This window comes from Scomber japonicus, chromosome 11 (genome assembly GCF_027409825.1).
Source record: "Scomber japonicus isolate fScoJap1 chromosome 11, fScoJap1.pri, whole genome shotgun sequence".
In the NCBI taxonomy this organism is placed as follows: domain Eukaryota; kingdom Metazoa; phylum Chordata; class Actinopteri; order Scombriformes; family Scombridae; genus Scomber; species Scomber japonicus.
The window spans coordinates 18,061,118-18,088,284 of NC_070588.1; the positions used below are offsets into that span (position 1 = coordinate 18,061,118).

The following is a 27,167-nucleotide window of genomic DNA, read 5'->3' on the forward strand; positions in this document are numbered from 1 at the left end:
GAGGGAGAGTCATTTTCCAGAGTGAATTTTCTTCCTCTGTGAGAGTAACGGCTGTTAGAGGCTGCACAAGATCACTGCCTCCTATTTTCAGAGGATGCCTTTCTAAATTGAGATTAGTCACAGGGGTCTGGCTGTCACTAAATGCATGCATTCCACAGATTTTTGCAGGCAACTTAATGAATATATCCGCTGTAGGATGAATATGTATTCAAGACACACAGTCAGTATGAAATACACAGGAACACGCAGAGCAGGGGCAGAATAGGTCCACCAACAATGAAGCTGCCAGCTTCCACTGTGTGACCTGTCATTTAAAGTTGATAACAGTAATTATTACTCCTCATTTGTGTGTCAAATATAATGTTCACACATTATTAAACTTGCAACTTAACAGCTTTAGGTGCACAAATGGCAGTACAAAACCACATTTTTGCCTCTGTAATTTTACAAGACAACTTTCTCTATTATTCAGCTAAATTATTCAGTCAGTTGAGGTTAGATTTATTCAAGAGAACATTATAGCTTGCTGCTCCAGTAAAATGAACACTTGCATTGGTGAATTTTATAATAAAGGCTGGTTTAAGGATGTAATAATTGCATTTTTGTCTGAAGAGTTCATTCAAAACGTCAAAGATATTTTGTTATATATGATATCTTTTTCTTTTTCTATCACAGGAAAAAATGTATATCTGAAAGGGCGTTTAAATTGTTCTATACTAAACAAACCATTGTGTCTTAGTTTTAGTAAAACATATTTTATGGTATCATTTAGAGCAGACTTAGTGAGATCAAGTAAATTAAGAGAAGCTGAGAGCATATGTTTGCAAAATGTGAAGGTGTTTAAATACAAGGGTGTACAGCGCAGTGCTTTATGAGACTGATTCTCTCAAAACTAAGACAGCTGGGCCCACCTTAAATGTTTTTTTTCCTCTTGATTCTAAATTTACATTTCCTGTGTATGTTTGATAAGCTGAACAGCTCAACAGATTTCAATTAAAGTCCAATAATATTAAAATATAACAGCATCACAGCATCTTTCGACATGAGCCTGTCCCTTTGCCCAGAGGTAATAAAAAGGTGAACAGCCACAATATTGTACATGTTTGAATCACTGTATGTCCCTGTACAGTTTGAATGGCTGTCATATTTATCAACAACTCACACAAAGCCCGGTGTCGTCAGTGTTTCAGGTTGGAGTGACTGGCCATATAAAATATAATGAAAGCTTGAGGGACAATCTGAAATATGACCAGACATGAAGGTGACAGACAGAGCCAAGAAAAGACATTTCTCATCTCTGTCCAAGATTGACGTTCCAGTTTAATATCGTCTTCTGTGAAAGAAGTGATTGATCAATTTCTTTGTTAGATGTGAGAAAGCATGCATCACATACTAGACGTAATACCAGGTATGTTTAAAGCAGCGCTAATCAATATTTCTGTTTTATTAATGGGTCAAAGCAGAGGAGTTGATCACATATTGTTGGTTATTGTCACCCGATCCTGCAGCTCTACAGAGTTTCTAGCTTAAGTGTCTTTCTTATTATTGTTTTGGTTTTACAACCTGCAATTTCACTGTTTTGATTCACTCTGACAGCTCTCATCAGGGTCTTTTTCCAGCTGCTTTCAGTGAAAAAGCTCTAAAAACTTTATATAACACCACCTACCCAGCACCAAACAGACAGACAATAGGCCGAAAATAGTGCAGGATCAGGAGAGCAGCAGGTTAACGAACTGTCAGTCAACATCTACACAGCAGACATCAAAGCTATATGTTTTCAAATGGAGCAATAATTTCCAAAGTGACCACCTGCACACTTCTTTTGCACTTGGTGCCAGTCCTACTAAGGTATTTAAAAATGACTAAAATATTGTTATGTATGTTCAAATATTTAGCATAATAAATTTATACGGTCATAATTTGTCAGCGTTGTGGCCAAAAATATAATATACAGTTAACAGAAAAAAAGATATATGAAGAGAGCTGGTAAGTTCCTCCCATCACTACTGACACCTCTTAATTCACTATCATCGACTAAAACTGATGAAAGTCAAAGATAACCACCTCTGCTGCAGCACTGACCATCACAGCTGACACGCCACACCTCTTCACCTGCAGACAGGAAGAGGGGAAGGACATTGTGAAGGTGATGAGACAAGAGCGTCTGATTCACCAGGCAGACCTTTCCTTTTCGTCTCTGTGAGCAGATGGTGAGTTGGATCACTGCCTTTAGACTGGCTGCTATCTTCTCATCTGTGGCCCCATCTCTGCCCATCAACAGCTGCCCCAGGAGCTGTAAAAGTATTGATTACAGGTGGCACTGATCTCTAAACGGCAAAGCTGAGGCATCTGGGGCTCAATAGTAGAAAGCAAGAACAGAAGGAGGAGCACACTTTTGTTCAGGATATCAAGATTTATCACACATAATGTGATTCTTTAGCAACACTAACAAAGTTAATTACAGTAAAACTTCTGCCTTTGCCTTTATTGAAGTCAACGCATGAGGGTGATATCAAGGCTTGCTAAATACAGAATACTAATTGTGTTGAAACCAGGTAACAAGTTTAATTAATGTCAGCGTACACACATGCTCCCTCATCCACCCACCAACACACACACACGCTAATTAGACACAGTGTATTTCCTGATGGATAAATGATTCTGGGAGTTGAGTCAGTCCTCTCTATATGAGAGATTGAATCTACAGGTATTCTGTTTCCAACTGTCTTGAGCCACACGTTGGAGGCTTTCCTCTTTAACTCTCATTAAAACTCTGATGTCGGTGGGTGGCCTCATTAGTTTGTCTCATAGTGTCGACCAAGATTTACATTACCTTTCATTCTGGGGAATAATTAACAGAGGTGTGGTCCACAGTGCTTCTTTTATTTTTTTTTATAATTACATCTAGAATATGCATTTGGCGAGGTTGACTAATCAATCGAAAAATCAAAGCATTCAAGTTGATCAGATTGTACCCTAATTTTAAAAAAAAGCACTGACTACTGAAAATGCTCCACATACATACAGAACATGCAGGCCTCACATATCTGAACTGATATCTGACTTACAAAATATATAGAATTGCACCATATATATAGTTTTGTACATTACGAAAGACATTTTTACTAGAAATTGTAGAAAATCTTACTGTTTCAGAAACCATGAGATTTTTGTTGAACCGTCAGATATCTTCATTGGAGAAAGTCTATCAGTGATTAAAATCAAGGCAGCAGGAAACTACCCAGGATGCATCTTTTATTTAATCTTTATCAATACCAATTCCTAAACTTGTCACATTTGTAATCTGTGGCTCTTGAGCACCAATCTGATAACTGACACACAAATAATCATTCATCTGTGTTCAGGAATGTCACTGACATTTGTAATGGCGTTGAAGCAGAAACTGCATAACTGTGTTTATAACTGTGTTAAATGCGGATCAATCACATTTGACCGAAATCTGATCCAATTAAAGGAAGTAGTTTGGTATTTAGGGAAATTCATTTGCTTTCTTACCTTAAAGAATGCTGTTATTGTGGCAGACTATTTCTTGACTCGATGCAATGATTTTCCCGGGTACTCCTCTGGTTGCCTGGCAACCTCACAGAGACAACAACTGAAAGATGCTCCTGCACCCGACACATAACCCCCTTTACACCACAGTGTGTTATTTTTACACTTTGGTTTTAGTATTGATTAAACAAACAAGATACAACATGTTAACTAATGAGCTTTGCTGGTAAGTGGGTTTCCTTATGTTTGGAAAGAGACAGGCAAGCTTTTTTTTCTGACCTCTGTGCTAAGATAAGCTAAAATCTCCTTTGACCCTTAGATTTTATCTAGCAAGTAATGCTATGATGAAATCATAGCATTACTAGGCACTATAACATCCACATCTCCAACACTGAGTCTTGACTGAGGATAACAAATACAGCTCTGTATAATTTACATATTAATCATCCCTGATTGAAAAAAAAACCTTTTAGTGTGGGTGTGACAGGGCAAACCACTAGCCACCTTCTTTATTCCACAAATATGTGATGCATTGTGTCCATGTTGCAGTGTATTAATGATTTCTTAATCATAAAAGGAAAGTCTTTCCATCTCATGAATTTCATTGATAATTTCAAGACGATTATCTGCTGTAGGTGGGTCAAGTCTGTAATCATTTATGTATGATTGCCTTTTTTACTGCTGTAATGATTATTTTAAAAAAGAAGGTATCCTCTTCTGGTAGATCACCTGAGCAGAGTAACATGCATGTCAGTCAGATCTGCAGCCCAAGAATATCCTGCATGATTCTCCGGATATTTTCCCAAAATATTGACTTTAGACAGGATCAAAAACTGTGGTACTGATTTGCCTCCCCATCTCCACAGTTTTCCCTGCATGTTCTGTCCATAGCTTCATATTAGACAGATTAAGATGGTACAGATCTCCTCATCTAAGTGTCGGCAAGAAAGCAAATATGTGTATTTCCTAAAATGTCAAGCTATTGTAAAGTCAGTTTAGCTGTTGATAATAATTCAGTGGATCTCTAAACACTACAAAACCTACATTGCCCTTTTTCAGGAACAGATGATGCTACATTCATCTTGATACAAACATGAAGATGATTTAAGACCACCTGATGGTTAAGAGACTAGTGGAAATTACCGCTAAGTTCGTTTAATGAGTCACAATGCACTTCAAACCTTGAGAAATAAGGCTTCAGAGTGTACTAATCTGTGAATATGCTGATATATTAATGTTGAAACCCAGGACTACAGTGCATGGGTTTGCTGTAGCCTCATCCCTGGATAGCACAGCCAACATGTTAAGTATAATAATTATAACAGCATCACTGAGTGCAGGTCAACATGAACACATACTGCCTCTTGGAGCTCAAGCTGCCGTAGACGATGCAAAGCAAAGCTACTCCTAATAAGAATGACATTTAGTTTTCCTTTGAAAATTAGCTTTCTTACCAAAGGCCCATCGAGGAGTGCTTAGGAACATCTGAAGTTACTTCTCCAAGGCTGTAATAATAAGGTTAGGGCCTGGTGGAGCACTTTTTAATTACTTAGTCATGGCCAGAGTCCTGCGAGAAGCGTGTTACCTTGCTCCCAAACTTCCCTGCAGAAGCAGCAAGGTCGAACACTTAAAGAAATGAACAGACTTAAAACACCCAAATCAAAGAGTCCCTCCAGGTACTTGTCTTAATTAGCAAAGTTTCACCTAATGTGTTCCACTTTGAAATTGTTGTGGAGGATGCAGAGCACAGGTAAATATGAATATCTAAATAAGAATAACACTGTGTAATCCTCTGCAGCACCTTAAACTCATTAAAACAGCGTGTTACAGCATCCTCATGAGGTCAGTATTGTTGTTAAATGTCATGGTAACAACCTTGCCAATCAGGGTGCAATCTCCCTCCTTCCTGACTTTCATCATTAAACTGCACACATGGGCAAGAGGCTTTGAAAAGCCTGCCACTATTGAGCACTCTTGAAAGGAAGGCTCTTTTCATTTAGTGGTCTGCTGAAGATGATTTGCATTCATGGGTTTTAATTGTGCTGTGTGATGTTCAACAGGCTAAGCTGCTCAGAGAGCTTGCTCTTCTCATCTGCATTACTGATTGATGGTGGTTGATTTTCCCTTGAATTTTCAGCACTGCAGAGTTCAGAGCGCTGGGGGCGGCTGTGATGGGAGCGGAGGAGGAGAGGAGGGAGGGCAGGAAACAGGGTAGGCTGAAGGAGGACAAGCTCTTTCGTCAGTCCATATTCATAGATAATCAGACAATCAGTCAGAGATATCTTTTGAAAAAGGCCTGATTGTGGTTCTCCATTATAGTAAATACTAATCATGCAGCAAATCACTCTGAGTGCACAAAACAGATAAATTAACATTAAATCCACAGTTAAGCTGTCGTTTTAGCGTATCTCGCTTATATAATTTGACATTTTTTGTTGAAGGATGTGAAGTGACACACAGAGATCACTCTTGTATGAGGGTATATTGCTTGAAGGAGAAAGGCGATATTAAAAAGAGAGGCAACCCTGTGTCCTAGAAATTACATTTGTATACTACAAATTTGCAGCAGCCAATATATTTTGAATCAAGATGTTTTCTATCAACATAATGTTACTCAAGGCACCCTGTGCAGTTTTTACTACTAGCAGTGCTATGGACCAATGTTTACAGTATATCACAAGAAAAATAAACATGGCACCTTTAATTAAATGTTGCAAAATTCTACATACTGAATGCATCAGCAAAATGTTCACATGGCAACTTATTTCCTTTTTCTTCTTATTGTCATGTTTAAGCTTTTGGTGTGGTTAAATCTTTTTAATGTCAAGAAAATTATTATAGCCTTGATGAACGAGACACTAAATGTTTACTTCATTAACATTTAACTGAAACCACAGTCTTCTCGTACATAAGGCTTTCAATGTTCTATATTTCTTTGTCATTGTCAACAAATCTCATGTGCAGAGCCAAACCAGCAATGAACTCGTCCTACTCAAAAGTATTGTGTGTATCCAAAGCCTGACATATCTTATCCCTCTGTGCTGTCAACCTTAAGTATTGTACTAAAACATGTCTCCCACTGCTACGGTGCAGCTCATTGGCATGTTTTTAATCATTTTTTGACAACAATGGAGGTCTGCAACATAGAGGAATACAATAGGCTTTGATAAGGAGCCACATCTGAGAAATGTAGAGGCTTTGGATACACACACAATACTTGTAAGTGGGATGAGTTCATTATTGGTTTGGCTCTGCACATGAAATTTGTTGACAATAAGAAAGATATGCAAAATCACCAGCCTCATCCTTCAACCAAAGTGCTTTGCTTTGTTGCCTAAACCTAACCAGAGCTGCAGCGGTACATAAATGTAGCACTTCCTACTCTACAAAATATGTTGTCATGGAACATTATCATGGCAGCTGTTACATTTCCTCTCAAAATGTACTTGAAACCAAATAGGAAGAGTAGAATATGATCATAATTTCAAGGAGACAGGGTTGAACACACTACAGAACAGAAAACCCTGTCAAACAATATGCTTTTAACTGTCAGAAGGACAACTATTTTTGTTCATTTCTTAGAACACAGTTTTTGGATTCATTAGATAAAAAATGTTGTCAGATATATATAATATTTGAATACATCAGTTTATTTTGTGGTTTTGAGTTGAGTTGTGTACAGCTTTCTGTCCACTGAAATCTGTCCACTCTTTAATCTCTGTTTTAACGTTACATCCCATTTTGTGACTTTTGTGAACAGCACACTGCTCTTTAATTTTAACAGTTTAATAGAATTGTTGTAGAATAAATTAACTCTACATTTTATTGTCATTCTAACCTGAGGAATCCTAAATTGTCCATTAGATGGTACAAAGGCAGGTAATGTAAAAGTCCTTCCTTAATGTCCAGCTTGATTCAGATTTGTGTAGTGTCTGCTCTACTCTACTCTACTCTACTCTAATACTCCAAAACTGGTGGACTACTGTGCAACCTTAAAGATCGTGTAAAGTGAATTCAGACATTTTCTTCTAAACACATTAAATAGGTCATAAATATATTTCTAAAAAAGGTGTAAAAAACATTTCAGCCATTTAGATTTGAATTGTGGAGCTAGGCTTCACAAACTGTGTTTCAAGATTTCTGTGTTCAGGGGATTTAGTGGGCGGTGATTAGCATAAACCCGCCCCTGCTGCTGTAAAGGTATAAATACATTCAGCGCACACTACTACTACTACAGTCTACAGTTAGCTGAGTTAGCCGTCGAGCTAGCCACCGAGTTAGCCAACGAGCTAGCCACTGAGCATAGACGCCGAGTTAGCAGCAGAAAGCTCTTAGATGTAGCGTCCATGTTTCTGGTAGAGGTGGTGACTTTGATTGACAGGTGAAACTTGGTAGCGGGCGGGGTTTCAGCAGACTCAGCGGGCACTCTCGCAGCGTCTGGGAGCAGAGAAAGTGGCTGCTTTTTACACAACTTTGAAGCCTAATTTCATACATTTGGCGATTTTTCAAATTTGGCAGGGTGGTTAACAACACACTTTTCTGTGGTATGTCAAACTCAGAACACATATTTATTCTGACTTTACACTGACTTTAAAGCTGCTCTGTTCAATAATTTAGATTAATGACAGACCTGCAAAGAATTATCTCCTGACTCCACAGTTCACCTCAGCGCTACAGTATAGAAATGTATGGCTTGCAACTTTTCTGTTTTCTATGTTTTTCTGTGTAATTTCCCTTTACACCTCCTGTCCAACAAAATGCAAGCAACTGGCTGGTGAAGAAAATGTGATGACCCCTTTTGTCATCTGGGAGTATGTATTTGTTTTTAATTGTCTGTGTCTCTCCCTTGCATGTGACTAATTGCAACTCAGTGCACCTGGGCCCGTTGTCGTGACGTTACCATAGCTGCAGTCTCTCTCACTCTCTCTGGCTGCTAGCTGCTGTTGTTGCTCCCTGTACCTCCCTGCAGGCACCCGTTAGTTTATGTTTTAATTTCTTGCACCAACAAACACACACACACATCTTATACTCATGCACACCATACACCACTGATGCTACTGAGTCAGGTCGTAACATGTACTTAAATTCACCAGGAGGACAGAAGCATGACTCTGACAAATGCAAATGTTGCCTTGTGCCTGCTTCATATCAACTAAATACGGAAAATGAACGGGGAAATAAGTCATAGTCGTGTTTATTCTGCTCCCCCCAAGGTTGCCAAAAAAAATCAATGAATGCAAATATTGAATCAATACGTGAATTATATCAAGTATTGTCACTATGTCACTAAAATTCACACACAGCTTTTCTAAGGTCACATTTAGGGCATGGCCATTATATTAAATTGTATTATATTATTTAAGCATGTGCTGTTTCATCCCCATCTTGCATTTGATGAGACAGGCTGGGGTATCCCAAAGCCACAGTGACAGAAAAAAATCAGTGCAGTGATAGTGGCAGCACAGTGGAACATCTGATGCAGTGCACATTTTAACACAGAACCCAAAAGGCCATCTAAACTATTTATTATTTACAATCAATGATGAATGAACGATCGCATGAATGATGGATGATGGATGTTTTCGTTTTTTTTTCTATACAAAGGAAATATTACAAATCAGAACACTGTGGGTAAATAAAGAAATGGATAAATAAGGTTGTCATTCAAACTTACATCATCAAAGGAAACATATTATGCCTTTATGGTTATTTGTTATACATGTTATGTTGTGATGTTTGATATCTATAATAAATATGTCTCCAAAAGTTCCCAAACCTGAGTTTAACATATATAGAAATGCACCCTGGAAGTAGCCGTCTGCTATGTGGTCTTGGTAACTAAGGCTTTAAAGAGACAGGAGCTAAAACGTCTTTCAGACAGAGGCTGAACGGAGCAGCTGCATAAACAAACAGTAAAAGATAAACAAATATTTTTTCAGCTCTAAATGATGTAAAGATATTCCAGCAGAGCCCTAGAAATTAAATATAGACCTGGAAATGTGCATGATATCTCTCCTTTAATGCTTCCACAATCCTGACATATCAGTTATCCTCAGGCTTTACTATACAGAGGAATCTAATATAATGCAAAACAATACAATTAGCAAAACATTTAAAACATATCCATGGATTATTTACCGCATAGAAAAACATCATAAGGGGGGGGGGGGGAATCTATATTTAAAGGAAAGAGACTCACTGGCTTAGAGGACAGAGTTTTTAACCTCTGGGAGCAGCAGTCCATGCATTGATGTAGGAGGTTTGAGGTTAAACTAGGCCTGGGCTTGTGTTTTAATAGTGACCATTTTCTCATTTAGAGCTCTTAATGGAAGTACATATGACTGCTGATAGGTGGCTTTGACAGTATATCAGTTTCCCGTTTCCATGCCAACTGTATGCAAGGATATTTCAGACCAAATAGTACCCAGCAAACATCAGATTAGTGATTTGGAGGTAAAATTACATCAGGGTATCCAAGTTAAAACTGGGTTAAATCAGGTTTAAAAGTGAAAGCACCTTAAATGTCCACTTCGACGTGTAGTCAGGACCTGCTTCACAATCAGATATAGTCATTTAAATCCTGTTAATGTGATTATATGTTACTGAGACTGTGATGTTCAACCACATATACCTCAGTTTTCACATCAAATCATCTGACTTACAAATCATTAATCGCTGTTTACTGATTGCTACGTTTCATCTCTCCATCAGCAGGTACAGAATATGAAGCAACTTTCAGGCAGCCTTGCAGACACTTGATACATTTTGTTTTTACGATTAGCAGCACCTGTCAGGCAGCTTGTTTATGTTAAGCATGAATGGCTTCAAAGTATCAAGCATATGAATCACTTTAGATTAATTCTGCAGTTAGTCGGTCTCCAACAGAAGCTGTTTGTAGCCAGTTTCTTTAAAGGCGAATCAGAGAGCAATGAGGGGCCTTAAATGGATCCAGACATTTTTTATATGGCAAGCCAATTCCTCAATTTTGGGCTGTCACCATTTAAATGAGCACACATTGTGAGTGTAATACTACAGAATAGAGCATACCTGACAGTGCAGAAGCAAAGAAGATTAGCGCAGCCTAAAGACGCTCGGTGTGCTTCTAACACTATTTGGTGATGAAAGCACACCCAGCAGAATGAAAGTGAATGCAGCAATCAATTCCAATTCACTTTTCAGACTAGGCTAATTCAATCAGCCTTCATTTTCCACATATACACCCTATAGTAAATGGTACCTGACATCTCCTGCTGACAGTGTGAAAAGATCCTCTCTGTTCTATTATCCATAGCAGGAAATTATAGTTCACAAAGTTTTGTTGCATGCTTGTGGGCCTGAAAGCCCTTTGTTGATAAAATTATGAATATTATATTTTGGCAGAGAATAGGATGTTAAAGGTGTGACTTAGTTAGATTAACATTACTAATGCCTCAAGTGGAAGCTTTCCTTTTGCTGATAAGGGGAAGAGAAATGTTGAGGGGAAACAGCTGACTATAAGAGCTTGTGGTTGCAGTCCATCCTTAAGTGTGAGTCAGGCACATCATCTTTACTGCATTCAGGCTTTGAATAATGCATGCTAGCTAGCCGCATGCATCAGCAGCTGATGCACAAGCCTCTATGACATTTCTTCTCCTCACAGCCAGACTGCAGGCACCCCACCTGCACCTGTCATCACTGGAAAAAAAGCAACCACCAGCAGCATGAGCATGCCCCAAAAAAAGTTGAGACTTGAATAGCCCACTTCCATAAAGTGAACCTACCAAAAATTTCTGCTTTTGAAGGATGTCAGAAATGGATGTCATGGCAGGACAAAGATTTAATTTCTTCTGCCACTGTACTCCCTCACTGTTACAGCATGAGCAGATATGTGTTTATGTGAGAGATAAAAGACTAAGAGAGAGCTGGCAGTTGAGCACCTCGGCTCTCTCTGCATTTGGATCATAAAGATCACAGCTCCATGCTCCATTTTCGCAGCTCATTTTGTGCCATCTGCAGTTCTCTGTGGACACACAGCTCATACCATGAGGTAACCCGACCTCTGAAAAATCCCTCAGGCTCTCTTTACGTGTCTCCAGCAGAGTGCCGTCAGTCATTATCAAAAGGTTCAGGGAGCTGTGGTTTGACAATGTGAGATGTAGTCAGAGAAACTATGATGGCTCCAGATGTTTTGTTTGTTTCACAACTAGCAATTGCTTTGTTTTTTTGGGTTTTAGAAAAAGGCATTTTTCATCTTTTATTCTTTTGCTCTACTCATGGCCAAATAGGTCTGGCAGTTGTAAATCAGCTGCTGCCATGCAAAACCTGTGTGCCAAAAATCAAAGGACTTGGCAGCCATATTACAGTGTCTGGTTTTTCCAAACCATATAGTTGTGTTGAGACACCTTTCAGAAATAGAACAAGTGAAATGAAGATTTTTTGCTTTCAAAAATCCCCACAAAGTAGACTAGAAACACTGCAGCGTTTGCTTGTTTTGCTTCATGACTCACAGTGGCCTCAGACAGATTGCTTTTGTCAAGTACATAAGAACGGCACTATAGTGAGAGCCCTGCAGGGCAATAAAAAATACTGAAGAGTACGATACTACAAATAAAATCTTTACTTCAGAATGAAACACATTATTACCACCACACTGATTTCTATTCTCATAAGACTTGCAGGCAAAGGAGAATGATATCAGCAGAAAAAAGTGGCAGGGGAACCACATCTGAGAGCACTGTAAGCTTTAGTTGAAGCTGTCCATAATCTATAATCATTTGGGAGGCTATCCGAAACAAGACCTTTGAACCACAACCCAACCCTCCACAGACAGTCTACCCACTAACAAACTGTCTTTTCAATTAGTACCTATCTGACATTACAACGATAACACAAAACCAATTACACGCTGTGCTGAAGATAACTCGTAATCCACTTAATAGGTCTGATTTGACTTCTTTTTTTCTTCTCCCCTTCCACCGTTGCTGCCCCCAGGCTTTTTGTTCTCAGACCATGATAAGGTATCACTTTGAATTATCAGTATTGATGGCACGTCTGCAATAGCGGGAGCTGGAGGTCCTGATACTGTTTTAATGTCTGTGTACGGCAGGGGGTGTTGATGACAGCTTTGGAGGTGAGATGTGCAAGCAAAGTTTTCCTCTGTGGCCTCAGGTGATAACGCTTGGATTCACAGTTCAGCATCAAGCAGTCAGTAGTTAATGTTGTTAATTAGTTGTAACTTTTAGTCTACATTAATAACACTCTGTTCACTTCTATATCTTGCAATCAATATTCTCTTCTATGTTTTGGGCAGAGGGAGGTGACCCTTACAAAACACAGATGGATGTAAAGGATTGTTGTTTCTGCTTGATACCTAAGCTGGAGGAGAGTAAGTGAGCTTCAGATCTGGGAAATGAGGAAGTAGCAGAGCTGAATAAGTAGACTGACTGAGTAACTGCAGCAATTAACTCGGAGCTGTTTCACAGTTGACAGATAACAGAAAACTGCCTCTAATGATGCCACACGACAGTCTAGTGCCTTAATTGAAGAAAAACCCCCAGCAAAAATAAGCTGCCTCGTTTAAATGAGACCAACAGTCAAACTACAGTGTGGAGCGATCAACTGTAACTTTACTGCTTGTGCAAACTAACAAACAAACAAACAAACAATTAAATGAATTAATAATAGTCTTTTTTGTGTCCATGCTAAAGTAAACATGAATTTCCACATTTTTAATCAAAACAGCCCAGAGTGTTTTTCCTTCATTGTACACCTGACATGAGGCAACCCATTTCACTGCATACTACAATGCACAAATCAATCAAGATTTGCATCAAAATGATATTTCAATGGAATCTTTTTTCACGTCTGACTGCATGCTTCTTCCTGTTTAGGAAAGCGAACAAAAGCCATTTTTGCTTCAGGCTGATTTCTACGAATGGGTGGGGAAAAAAAGATACAGTAGGTGCATTTATCAAATATGGCAATTTGCTTAATGGACTCTGACAAAGCCATTGGCGGTCTTTATTTAGATGCAGATGACTTCCTGCATGCTGCCTTCCTCTGTCACTGGTGCAGCTGCCTGTCAGGGAAAAGAGAAGAAAGCTCCCTCCTGTTCCTACAGACTGACAGTCAATCACTATCGCAGTCTGTCTGTATATAGGACTAACTGCCTGTCTACACTCACACTCAACCCCCTCTGGCTCACTCTATTTCTCCTTCACCCTGTATAAATTCTCCATTAATGCAGCAAAAAGGGAACAAACCATCTCTCTACTCTGTTAGTATAAATGCAGAGAGTCTCACATGGTCATGCTTGTCATCATTATGGCAAAGAAAAATGTGAAGTTGGGTGCGAGAAACAGTGACAGGTCTACAACTGTGTCTGTCTTTCACTACGTCCAGCAGCATATTACTCAAAAGCATAACTGCCACTCCTATACATGGCCTGTCGAATAGTAAAATGAAATAGTGTTTCTAATTCTTTCACTTTGACAGTATTCGACATTATACGCCATGACTTTTAACAAATACACCAGCAAAAATTAAGCTATTCTGTATTCAATTGCTGTATTGCTTACGGGATAAGTTTTAGGCCTGCGAGAGCTGATAAGCATGCAACCAGCATACTGAAAGCACAGGGATCTCCTGCTATTAGAAAAGCTCATAGAGCAGTGTGTGTGTATATGTGTGTGTGTTTTTGTGTGCGTTGGGAGTGAAGTGAGGAGGGGAGTTTGGTTCAATGTTGAGGCAACAGTGCCCTCTTAAAAAGAAGGATCACTGTCTGCTATCATATTAAACGCAATTCTGTTGTTTGATTCATTGAAAATATTTACAAAGGATCAATGTGTAGAATTTAGTGGTATTAAGTGCTGAGGTTATAGTTTGCATCTGAATGAATATCCCTTCCATCATGTAGGAGAACCTTTGGTGGCCTATAGTGGCTGTGAAACTTATAAATGACATGAAAGGCCCTTTCTAGAGCCAGCATTATAAAGATATAAAGGGCTCATTCTAAGGACGGGATACACCCTGTAGCTATACAGTAGGTTGCCAGTTCATCACAGGGCTAGCATATCGTACACAAACAACCATTCACATTCACATCTACATGGGCAATTTAAAGCAACCAATTAACCTAACCAGCTTGTTTTTAGTCTGTGGGAGGAAGCTGGAGAACCCATGCAGGCACAGGTTCAACATGCAAACTCCACACAGAAAGACTTCAGTTAGCTGGTGGGTTCAAATCAATGGCGGCTAGTGACAAAAGTGTTTGGGGGGGGGGGGCGCAGTTTGATGGTTTGTGGTCCTAGGATTAGTGTCAAACAAACTATAGCACCACTTCATACAAGAAAGGAAAACCAATCTAAAAACAACACTATAATGTTCCCTGTTTTGTCCCAGTATAGTATCCCAGACCCACAGAGAGAGGAATAAAAGATTAACATTTCAAATTAACAAATCAAACATTTTCAGTGTTATTAACACAACTGTATTTTCTTAACTCTTGCTTTCAGTGTGGCACTATTTAACATGGCACAATAACAGTTAAGTTTCAACAGTCCTGTAAACGTGTAAATAAACTGTACTAACATTAATCAGTTTCCCACATCTCCCTAAGTCATATGAAAACATTATAACTGAACATATTTGACTTAATGCACACTTCTTCTATTTACTATGTTTACGTAGATTTTCTCTAGATATTTGGAGGGAGCTGTGCCCCAGCGCCCAACATTAACCAACCACCACTGGTTCAAATCCAGAACCCATTTGCTGTGAGGCGACATTGCTAACCACTACACCAGCCTGCCACCCCCAATTTCACACCAGCCTTGTTTAATTTGATTAAATCAAACTCTGGTACACTTCGTTTTTAATATGAATGTAATCCAACTTTGATCCAACCCAACTGCAGGAAACATTGTGCATTTTAGACTAGACCAGCTCCCATAGCCAGCTATGCTGTGCATTGTGTCGGGCTGAGGAAGAGCTTTGTGTGATAAACATGCCTTGAAGGTTGACCTGTAGCGGTGAAATACTCATCAGTGTCTTTGCATAACGTGAAGTAGCTCATTGTTTGCAAGATGTCGCCTTGAAGCAAATGTGTAATTTTGTTCACATATTGTGGCTTTATAGCCCAAATGATGACTGCAATGACACAAAGATGGCAATTCTGCCAATCCATTTGGGAACAACAATTGTATGGGTTAAAACATTCCAAGGAGACTATTCTTAATGACACTAATGAAAACATACTTATGAATATTATACTCGATTTCTGCCAATGAATCCCACTAAATCTTACATACTGGTCCTTTAATATACCAGTTTTACAAGACAATATCAGTGTTTGTAATTGTGCTAATTTTCACTCATATTTAATATTTTCTGTAAATATATGTAATACATAAAAAAATTAGCATCACTGGTGTCATCAGTGAAAGGATATATCTTTCTATTTTTTATGGCATCACAAATATGTGGACAACCAGCCAATTTCCTCTTCAGTTAAAAAAACATGTAATCAAGTTACATTTAATACATTTAGACATCCCTTATTAGTATTTTGCTTCACACTGTAGCTTTGCCTTTAATCCATCGTTTGTAAAATACTGTACAGTATCTCACTGTAGAATAGAAAAAGAGAGTCAATGAGAAGAGAGCAAATTGAGATATGTTGTTTGTTTTGAACAATTCATTAAAGGCACAAAGCTTCAGACCAACTGGGGTTTCTACAAGATTTGTTTCTGAACAATTAAACTGAAGTCCTTTGGGCTTTAGCTATGAGGGTGATGGGATGAAGCCTCTTATAAAAATAAACACAACAAATGGAGTTGCTCTTTAATGAGGCTTAAATATGACTTCTGTGCTTAAGATGCGCTAATGGAGACTAATCTTCGGCACTGCTGTAGCCTCAAATCCTCCGCATCTCCCACCACGGAGGAGAGATTAACAACGATCCATGGGGAAAGATGATAAGTGGTGTCTTCAAGTCCACATAGGGACTGAAGGCCTACTGAGAAACTGGAGGATGACCTGCATTGTACCAAAAAAACGTGTATGGTAACCAGCTTCATGCAAAGAACTTCAAAGTGTGTCCAATAAAAGGCCCGTAGCAAAAAAAAAAACCCTCTGACATCCTGCAGAATGAGTTTCTCTGGATTCAGTTGAGGGTCAGCGCTGAAGCACTTTTGGATTTACATGTCTTTTCTTTTGAAGCACTTTGATGTTTATGAAATACATTGTTTTGAGGCCAAAAATAAAAAGACAACTTTGCTTTGAGATATAATTTAAACTGACAAGTACACAGAAGTTTGTCAGTAACTGCACAAGGGACCTAAATGAGTCAGATGATATTCTGCAAGCCCAATTTTCTTCGCAATTCGCTTGATGCATCCAGATTTAGAATAATATTTGAAACATAAAAGCAGACTCTCAGAGCACGATTACTCACCACCTACAACGTGTTAATTTGCGTACATCCATTCCTCGCAGGAACATATGCTGTATTGACTTCATGATCAATTCAGCTTCACAATTTTGAATGAGATCTCGTCTAAAGACCCTCCAGCGATCTTCTTCTCCCAGTGCATTCCTGTGGGACAGAACAATCACGTCTCAGTTTGCAGGAGCCTGCATGTTCAGCATACAGTCAAGCAGCAGTCATTACTGATGGTATTCAATGACACAAAGGCCAGCACTTGAGTTGGGCCTGTGGGACCAAAGCATCAAATTTATGTTTCTCATTGACTTGATAGAACAAAGGGAATTGTTTCCTTGATGAGAAGCAGCGCAAAAACACACACCTGCATATTACAGTTTATGAATCTTATTTCTGCAGGCAAGCGTAATATCAGGAAGGCCTTGTCACGGCCGCCATGACGGAGGAGAGGTGATTGTTGTTCCCATCTGGCTGCATAATGAGCTCAGAGTGAGACACGTGGTCACTAATAGAAAGATGTCATACAGTACTGTGAGTGCAATGCGGCTGTTGTCGATGGCAGAAAGGACTCTGCCATTTCTTTTTGAGTGTCTCATTTTATAATTTTCTTTTTCACTTACTGTCACAGCACTCTGCGATTTGTCCTTTTACAAAATGACTCTAATTTGCACACCTTGTTTTTCTGGTCCCCCCTGTGTGAGGGAAGAGGCTATGAAGCTGACCCACTAAATTGCTGCAGTTCATTGAAATTCATGGGAAACACACACAAAAGTGGTCTGATCGCTTTAGAGGACCCATTTTTACTATTAAATGAAATGTTTCAGTTGGAGGGAATCTTCACTGAGTATTAGTAAAATTCTGAGTTTCACTACCTAACAGAAAACAAATAAGCTACTAGTTTTATTGCAATGAGGTATTTGTGAACGGACTCAAATTACTGCTAATTCATTAAAACACACATATTTAGTGGTTTCTCGAGTGGGTCAAGAAGTGTAATACTGTACTTTAATGTGACATTGTTGCTCTGGTCTTTAGATCCTCACAAACATGTAAGAGTTAGCACTTCCATTCTTTGTCAAAACTATGTAGAGATTAGAGCAAAGAGTAGGCAACATTTTAGATTGCTGCTTTCAAATTACAATTTAATTGAAATAATTTAATTGTTGATATGAGGACAAAGGTAAGATCTGGTCTTTGCAGAGAGTGTTTGTGTCAAAAGATCATCTTAATCTGTGTTATTTCAGTTGTATATTGAGCCTATGAGTTGCATCTTTCCCACATAAGTGTTTGTTTTTTATTCAAATGACCACAAACTCACATGAGAAGATTACCATAGCAGTTGATTGGCTTCGAGCCAAAATGTAAATGTACAGTGTGCACTGTATTTGATGTGTGCTCTGAGGTGACAGGGTCTAAAGAAAACTCACACAGAGTGTGATGAAGGGGCTCATTTTTGCCCCTGCACAATGATGCTCTCTGTAACACATGAGGGATTTAAAAGAGAGGAGAGTGCTTTCTTACATCACAGGGTGTATTTGCAGAGTCTAGACTCTATTGTATGTTCATTTGATTTATGAACACAATTTTCTGCCAAAGTTAGAGCAGTGTAGTGATTTCACATGAGAAACGTCTGTATTTGTGATTTTGTCTTTGCTACTCACGTTTGAAATTAGCACAGCTGCATTGGAAAACAGGTAACGTCACATAGATTAATGCAAAATAAATAAATAAATCAAAAATATTTGAATCAAATTCTAATGTCTGTCCATCAAATCTGATGAGAGCACACCTGAAGCAGAATAAATTCAAATTTAAGCACTGAAAAATGTTTCCTCTTCAGCAGCTAAACATGAAAACAACTTTCTGATGTCAAACTGTGCACACACATCATTCTGCACAGTGAAGCACAATAAGCATATTTTTGAGTTTAGGGGGACTATAAGTAAAAGTAGTTCAAACGAGCTCCACTTCCAGCAGCTACAACAGTAACATGCTGCTTACACATTGATACTTCAGCATTAATCTAATGATGTCATATATAATAATTATCAGTCAGAGGGATGAAATGAGTACTTCTTATTGTAGGCTATTTTAACTAAATTTTGCTCCTAATGCTGAGGCTATGTACTTTTATTTAAGTAGGACTTGCATGCATGAAGTAGTCTTCTTTCTTTTTTTTCTTTTTTTCTTTAACTTATAATGGATGTCGTAGCTTATTGGTAACTTTTACGTCAGTAGGAAGGATCTGAGTACTTTTCCCATCACTGAGCTAAGTTTGAGTAACAATAACAACATACGACCTGTCATGGCAGTAATTCACAGAAACAACGCAACTATTGAACTTACATCACATGATGGATCAACACAAGTATTGTACTTATATCAAAGGATGGATCAACACGTATTGAAATAGATCACGTGGTGGATCACTAGAGTGGTTCCGGAAAGCGGAAGCGCCGTTGCTTAGCAACAATGAAGCCAAACAAGCGCAAGAGGAGCCTGAGCATTTCAGCCCGCTAATTGAACCTGTATTTGTGTATTTGTCTTCTTTGCCCCTTCTTTAGATATAACTAGTTACTTTGGCGCATTAATCAAATGGCAGGCAAGAAGAAAGAAGCGAGTCTGCAGGTTGGACACAGCATGGGTTTCTGTAACTAATTAATGTTTTCAGTCGCAGCCTGGCAACATACTGCCTTCATGTTTGCTACTCTTATTTTTCTTTTTTTTTTTTCTTTTTTTTCTTTTTTTTTTTACTAAACTCTCATCTGAATTCCGCTCTTCTTGTGCAGGCGTCTGTCACAAACCAAGAGCAATGGGAGGAGATGCTTGCAACTAAAGGTTTAACAGGTAAGAATTTCAGAAGCTGAGAGTTTATGTCCCATTAAAAAGAAAAAAAAAAAAAAAAAAAAAAGGTTATACCCTTACAACTTAATACCACACATTCATCATCTGTCGGTCCACTAAGTGTTAACACCTGGAACAAAACTGTGGTTGTGAAAGGGCTCTGTTGCTGTAATTGTAGGCAAATTTATTGTATGCTGCTGCCCCTCTGTGTTCACTGGGATAACTGCAAAATGACTGCTCACATAAATCCTCACTCAAAAACACACACACACACACACACACACACACTCACATATTAGATTGTGGTCACTTTTGGGGACATTATGTAGACTTAAATTTATTTCTTGGAGACTAACCCTCACCCCAACCATCACCATTACATGCCTAAACCTAACCTGTATACCCTAACCTTAACTATTGACCAAAAAATAATAATCTTTTTCCCAATTGGGGGCATGACTTTTGTCCTAAGTCTAAAATTTGTCCCCAAAAGATGTAGGCTATAACAGACTACACATATCTACTCTTTCTTCTCTCTTTCTCCTCAGTTGTGGATGTGTACCAACAGTGGTGTGGTCCCTGTCGAGCTGTTGTCAGTCTCCTGCGAAAAATAAAGAACGAACTGGGTGATGACCTGTTACATTTCGCCACTGTAAGCCCCAAGGAAATTTTAAAATATAAGGAATTGAATTCAAAACCAAAATGTGTGAGGTGTCACCAAAATCTATGTTTGTGTGGTTCAGGCCGAGGCAGACAGCATTGATGCTCTGGAGAAGTATCGAGGGAAATGTGAGCCCACCTTCCTGTTCTTTGGGGTGAGTGTGTGCATGTTTATATACTCAGTACGTGTGTGTTCAGTAATATCTGAGCTATCACATCCATATCTTTTTGTCTTTCATCTCTTGCCTCCAATTTTTGTCTTAATACTGTCTGCCTATATTTATTTCTATATTCATCTGTTCTTTCTAACTCTCTTTTTCCTTTTCATCCTGACTCTGTAAAACTCAGAGGCGCTAATGATGTAGGACGGGAAACAGGGCCACGTCCTGTATTTTATTAAGATTGTTCTTATGCCTGTGCCTCTTCTCCCTTTTTTTCAACCAATTAATCTTTACAACTTTAATTTTATTGCTCCATTCATACAGATTAGTGCAATACTACTTTACAGATGACTGACAAGCTGATAACAAGACAGGACAAATTTAAACAGTAGAAACAATTTGAGGCTAATAAACATAAAAATAAAATGGATAAGAAGTAATACAACATTTAAAATATTAATAAAATAAATAATATTAGAATGAGGCGACAGACTAAAGAGGTAAGTTTTAATTTTACATTATATCAACACTTTTTGTTGTTGTTGACTTTTTTGCATCTTTTGTGGTTTCATTACAAAGGCCTCCGCAGCCAAGGAGTTCCTGTATGTTACTACTTGTTAAAATTGATTTGATATTGGCCAAAAATATATATATTTAAAAGGATATCTCTGTTGAATGGACAGGGCGGAGAGTTGGTGGCTGTGTTGCGAGGGGCCAATGCGCCTCTACTTCAGAGGATGATCGTAGAGGAACTGGCCAAGGAGAAACTGGTCCTGGAGCAAGGTGGTGAACGCAAAGCGGTGAGCAGTGAGATTCACACATGATGAATGAAATGATTAGTCAATTAAACAACCAGCAGATCAACAGAAAATTTGTGAACTATTTTGACAAGTGATTTGCAGAAGTCATTTGGGGTTTATGGCCTGTTGTGATAGGTATTTTTCACAATTTTCTGACATTTTATAAACCATTCAATTTATTGATTAATCAATAAGAAAATGAATCATTGGTTGCAGCCTTGTTCATGTCTACACAAGGGTATTATGAAAGTGTGCATACATACTGTAGAAAAACACCTTGAGGGATTCAGCATTTGGGTTTTGTGACTCCCAGGTTAAGGATGAAGGTCTGGTGGATGATGAGAAGAGAGAAGAGGAGGAGGCGCCTCAGCAGTCCCCAAATGAAGAAAGCGTAATTGGTGCTGTGGAAACAATAGAATCATATTAGTGGTCATTATTTTACTGTCACTAACATTATCTTTGGTGCTGTTGTTACTATCATTGCTATTATTGTTTACTAGTGTCCTTATGATTTTAGTTTTATCAGTATCTACTAATCACCAAGCTGTTCTCTTCTCCTCTAGTCCCTGCCAGTAAATCGTACACAGTTGCCATCATCAAACCAGATGCTGTCGCTCACGGCAAAGCAAATGAGATCATTATGAAGGTACATGGAGTTTAACTAACTCACTAACACTGCTCACAGTCTGAGATGACACGACTGTCTCAAGCCATCCTGCTGACATTAATTCATCATGCTGACATTTACTTCCCTGGCTAAGATTCAAGACGCTGGGTTTGAGATCCTGGCCCAAGAGGAGCGCACGTTGACTGAGGTTGAGGCTCGAGATTTTTACCAGCACAAATCAGCAGAGGTATGGCACAGTGGATAGAGTGAGATTGATTACAAAAGTATAGAATAATAGCAAAAAAGCACATTTAACACAAACGTAATGCAAGACAATCCATATAGACACTCACATTGTAACCCATTCCAGGGTTTTGAATACTAGTCAAACTACTGAGGGGCTCCTTTGATGTTTCTGAGGTTAGTTGGGGATTTTTGAATCCTAAGTAAACATCTTTTTGGCAGAGCAGTTACAACCAGTGCAAAAATACATCACACATCCATCTGCAACTTCTGCACAAGGCTCAAAATAGAGCTGCTGTGTAAGCAGTTATTTTTTGCTTATCGTGCTGTTTGTGATGAAAGTAAATGATTACAGATTCAGAAATACAAAATACGTGAGTAAAGGTAACCCAATAATGTTCATGACATAATGGAAAGGTACACAGCTCTATTTCTATTGCATCTGCCTTTTAAAAATGAATTTAGTTTTGAATCCCTGGCCCATGAAGGAGCTGTACTGAGTTATCTCTCTGATATCTGGAGCATTCCTGGTGTAAAAAAACCTCTAGGTTTTATGTGTTCAAATTACATTCATACATTTATGTCTGTATGTGTGTGATTTCTAGGCTTGCTTTGAGGACTTGGTGCAATTTATGTCAAGCGGGCCCTCCCATATTCTGGTGCTCTCTCAGGTTGAGGGCTCAGCCAATGTTGTACCAGCATGGCGTGAGTTCATTGGCCCAGCAGACACAGAAGAAGCCAGGAGAGAAAATCCAGAAAGGTTAGTCACTGGAAATTATGCATATACTCTATTCAGAAAAAGAGCATACAATTGTGCATATCCTGGTGAAACATCACCAATTTAATTCAACATTACAGTGTGATAAAATTACTGTATCTGACATTTATTTATGCACTGTTGATTGCAACAGTGGGAAACAATCCTAGTCTAAAGTCTGGAAAAGCGAATGAACAGCACATACCCGCCTGCTCGGTCAGACACACCCAAATATTATGCCTCTCTCTGCTAGAGCACCAGCCGAGCAGCCATCTGCTCTTCTCTTATTTCTCCCCTATGGGTTCCTGCAGCTTGCGGGCACAATACGGCACACAGACACTGTTCAACGCAGTGCACGGTAGTGAGGACAGTGACCAGGCCAGCAGGGAGCTCGCCTTCTTCTTCCCCAACTTCAGGACAGCCTCAGTAACGGAGCAGGATGGGGAGGAAGAGCGTGTGGAGAGGACACTGGCTCTTATCCGGCCCGACGTTGCCAGAGAGAACAGAGGTGGGGCCTGTGCCAAATACACAAACACAAATACACACACAAAGGTTCTTCATATGAATATACGTGTGCAGTTGCAGTGACATTGATCCCACTTTAAAAATGCAACTATCTATTCTATGTTGGTACTGTTAATTATATATTTCATATCTGTGGTCCCACAGAGGAGATATTGGCCCAAATCCACAAATCAGGTTTCACAGTGGCTCTCCAAAAAGAGGTGACGTTGACAGAGGAGCAGGTCAGACAGTTTTACTTCCAACATGTTGAGGAGGACTACTTCCCCGCACTGCTCCGATGCATGACCAGGTAACTTACACATGCTGTAAAAAAAAGTAAAGAGTAGTATGTTGCTGCATAAGTGTATTCAGCATGTGTATGTTAACAGTGGGCCGGTGCTGGCTTTGGCTCTAGCCAGAATGGGAGCTGTCCATCACTGGAGGAACATCCTTGGTCCCTCTGATGTTAAAAAAGCCAAAGAGGAGAGTCCTGAATGGTGAGTGGTGTCTGGTTCTTTTCATTCACTCACTGAAATGACTCCAGAGGAGTCAATGTGGTCTGATTAGTCATGGAAAAGCAACGGTTTTGCAATTTTCACATCACCATACTGTTGATCTGTGTGACGAGTTGTTAAAAAGGTCTCCTCTTTTGACCTCTCTATTTAACCGTGTTCGGTCTGTACATTATTAAACACAAATCTGTGATTGAAGACTACTGTAGAGTTGTCTTTTTTGCAGATATTTTACAGTCACGCTAGAGGGAAAGAAAGACAAAAGTTTACTTTCTGAGAGTCTTGCAGCAACAAGGCAACATCGAATATTAGTGATGTATCATAGACTCTCTTCACCAGCCTTGTGCTATGATCTCACCAGTTTCTTCAAAGGCAATCTTGAAAATGTGGAACATATTTGAAGTAGAGAGGGCAGAGTGAGCAAAAGTGAAGAAAAGAGCAGTAAATGACCCCACTTCTTCCAGGAAAATGTTAGATATAGATGGTACCTAACAGTTGGACATTGCCTGTAATGCTGATGTGTCCTTCTTCACACAGTCTCAGGTCTCAGTTTGCAGTGGAAGATGAGGCCATCAACCAGCTGCATGGGAGTGCAAGTCATGAAGAGGCAGAACGAGAGATCAACTTCTTCTTCCCAAAACAGCAGACCCTGGCAGTGATCAAACCTGATGCCTTAGAGAAACATAAAGGTTCTTTCTGGTCATTTGGAACAATGTAGAAATGTATTTTACCTGTCATGGTGACAGCTGTGTAATATTTATTTCCCTTTTTACTCTGACAGAGATGATTTTGGAGGAGATTCATGGCCGCGGTTTCTCTGTCACACGCCTGAAGGAGACCGTTCTGTCAAGGGAGATGGCTGAGGAGTTTTACAAAGAGCACAGGGACAAGCCTTTCTTCAGCCAGCTGGTGGAGTTCATGAGTCGGTTAGTTTATACCCGCAAGCAGCCAGAGGAGCAAGGCCAAGTGACCACCCTGACCTGCCCCAATTCCCGATGCCACTACAAGTTTCAACAGCACTTCTAACTGTAATCTTAGCAGCTTAGAATCAAGGCTGCCAGCCTCGGGCAAGTGGCTACGAAGTCCATCTCAATTTCATTCTCTCTTTTTTTCCCACAGCACTTCTAGGTTTTAGAATTATCTTCCGCTCCGATTAGCCCCTTCACTTAGTTATTACAAAACTGCTCAGTTATAAAAGGCAGAGAGATGGGTGCAGCTGGGCACATTAGCCTGGGAACCTATCTTGGTTGACAGTATCCCTCAATATCAGGTCAGGTTTAGCGTTAATTGTAGATGTATATTCTTACCATTGTGGAAAGTATTTTGATATCATCCAGAAAGCATTGAGTTGACAATTTGCAGGCCATAAAAACAATATCTCAATGACTTTAAAATACATGATAAACTATAGTAATGGAAATGCTGTTGTAACAGTTTTATGTAACCTAGACATCTCAAATATGTTATGAGTTCTGTTCTATTTAAATCGAACTTAGTCTGTTTTTTAATGAAGTTTAGACATCTTTTGACCTGCAAATCACCAGATTACTGGGAAAGTTTAGTCATAGGATGCTTATTGCAGATGTTGTCATGTTCTTACCAATTTAATTGCATTATTCTGCTAGTTCATTGTATATATTTTTTGTCATGTTTGTTATGTTGAATTTAAATTAGCAACAAAGGAGACCACATACTGCAGTGGTGCAAAGCTGAAAATTGATTGTATCAGTCAAAATTAACTACAAACACAAACCACATAAAGGTGGACAGGTGCTTGTGTGTAAACAGTGATGCCTACATTGCCATTATTTAGATTTACACTAAATGCTGTTAGGATAGACATAACATCCTGTCTTCTATTTCAGGGGGCCCTGTATGATGCTTGTCCTAACCAAGGAGAATGCAGTGGAGGAGTGGAGGGCCATGATGGGCCCCACAGACCCTGACCAGGCTATGGTGACATCTCCAAACTCTGTGAGAGCCCGCTTTGCCTCCAATATCCTCCACAACTCAGTCCACGGCTCCTCCAGTGAGCAGCACGCAGAGGAGAAGATCAGTTTAATCTTCGGTGACATCTGCACAGACTCAGAGCTCACTGGTGATGGAGAGACTGACACATCCATTCCAGGTAATCATATGATGTGTATGACAGCTAATTTTATCTGTCACCCCAACAGTTTTCAACTAAATGATTCATGTTGTGATGTTCGTTTCATGTTTTATTGTTTTTTAATATCCTATTCCTGAGAGACACAATATTTTATTGTTAAAGGTCAAATAAAGCAAGATAAATTCTAAATATGTGAGCTTTGAAATTAAATTGTAGTATTTTTTGCATAGATTGGCCTCTTACTTTGATTGCCCAGATTTGTAGGCCTAGGATCCCATTTTCTTGACTTACAACTTGGGAGAAAAAATGTCTAAAAAAAAGTTCAAGTTCAAGGAAAGTTATGAAAAAAAGACCAATTATAATCTGAATATGTCAGCACCACCATATAGAGACTGATTGATCGTGTCATTGAGTTGAGTTTACCTAATCTTTTTCCTTTTCTTTACAGGTGAATCACATAATTCAACTCCCTGCAGTCCACAGACAGGAGAGACTGACGATCCAGAGGCTTTACACTGAATCAGAACACTTAATAGTTTCTTTTGTATTGTAGCCTTACATACTCTTTAGCATTATGAGAACAACACAATCCACGAATCATGAAATAAATTAGACAAATATAGGGTCAATAGCACCAAATATTATTCCCTTTCTCTCCAACCGGTCAAGGCAGATGACCGCACACCTAGAACCCATTTCTGCTTGAGATTTCTTCTAAGTAAAGGGGAGTGCTTGTTCATGGGTGAATATTGGTGTATCTGTAAAATAAAGAGTATGGTCTAGACCTGCTCTATGTGAAAATTTCCCTGAGATAACTTCTGTTGGGATTTGGCTCTATATGAATAAATTGAATATATTACCCAGTCAGTGCGAAGGAGAGAGGGACTCTGGACTATTTATACTGCTGACTACAGTTATCAGTTTTAAGGCTGGGATCACCAAAAAGCTCCTGATCATTTCTGGGTTCATAGAAACCTGAAACTGAATGCTGAGAACAGCATGTCACTGTCTGTTCTGTTCAACCTGGACCGTCTAT

At 39.1% G+C, this 27,167-nt stretch overlaps 1 protein-coding gene across 1 annotated transcript; it reads left to right on the top strand.

Moving 5' to 3' along the window:
• The first annotated feature begins 19,528 nt into the window (after positions 1-19,528).
• nme9 (NME/NM23 family member 9) lies at positions 19,529-26,650 on the top strand. Its single transcript, XM_053328252.1, has 16 exons — positions 19,529-19,561; positions 19,723-19,780; positions 20,326-20,429; positions 20,521-20,592; positions 21,282-21,398; positions 21,712-21,796; positions 21,962-22,044; positions 22,160-22,252; positions 22,854-23,008; positions 23,317-23,513; positions 23,675-23,819; positions 23,899-24,006; positions 24,559-24,710; positions 24,803-24,947; positions 25,887-26,149; positions 26,580-26,650. The coding sequence occupies exons 1-16, from the start codon at positions 19,529-19,531 to the stop codon at positions 26,648-26,650; spliced, it is 1,881 nt and encodes a 626-aa protein (XP_053184227.1).
• Positions 26,651-27,167: the final 517 nt, after the last annotated feature.

What these genes read in the sequence shown, in the direction of transcription:
- nme9 (XM_053328252.1), top strand. Translation starts at nt 19,529, where the DNA reads ATGGCAGGCAAGAAGAAAGAAGCGAGTCTGCAG. An exon ending in TGCAACTAAAGGTTTAACAG is followed by an intron (nt 19,781 to 20,325) that starts GTAAGAATTTCA and finishes CTTTCTCCTCAG; the next exon opens with TTGTGGATGTGTACCAACAG. An exon ending in AGGAGAGAAAATCCAGAAAG is followed by an intron (nt 23,009 to 23,316) that starts GTTAGTCACTGG and finishes GGGTTCCTGCAG; the next exon opens with CTTGCGGGCACAATACGGCA.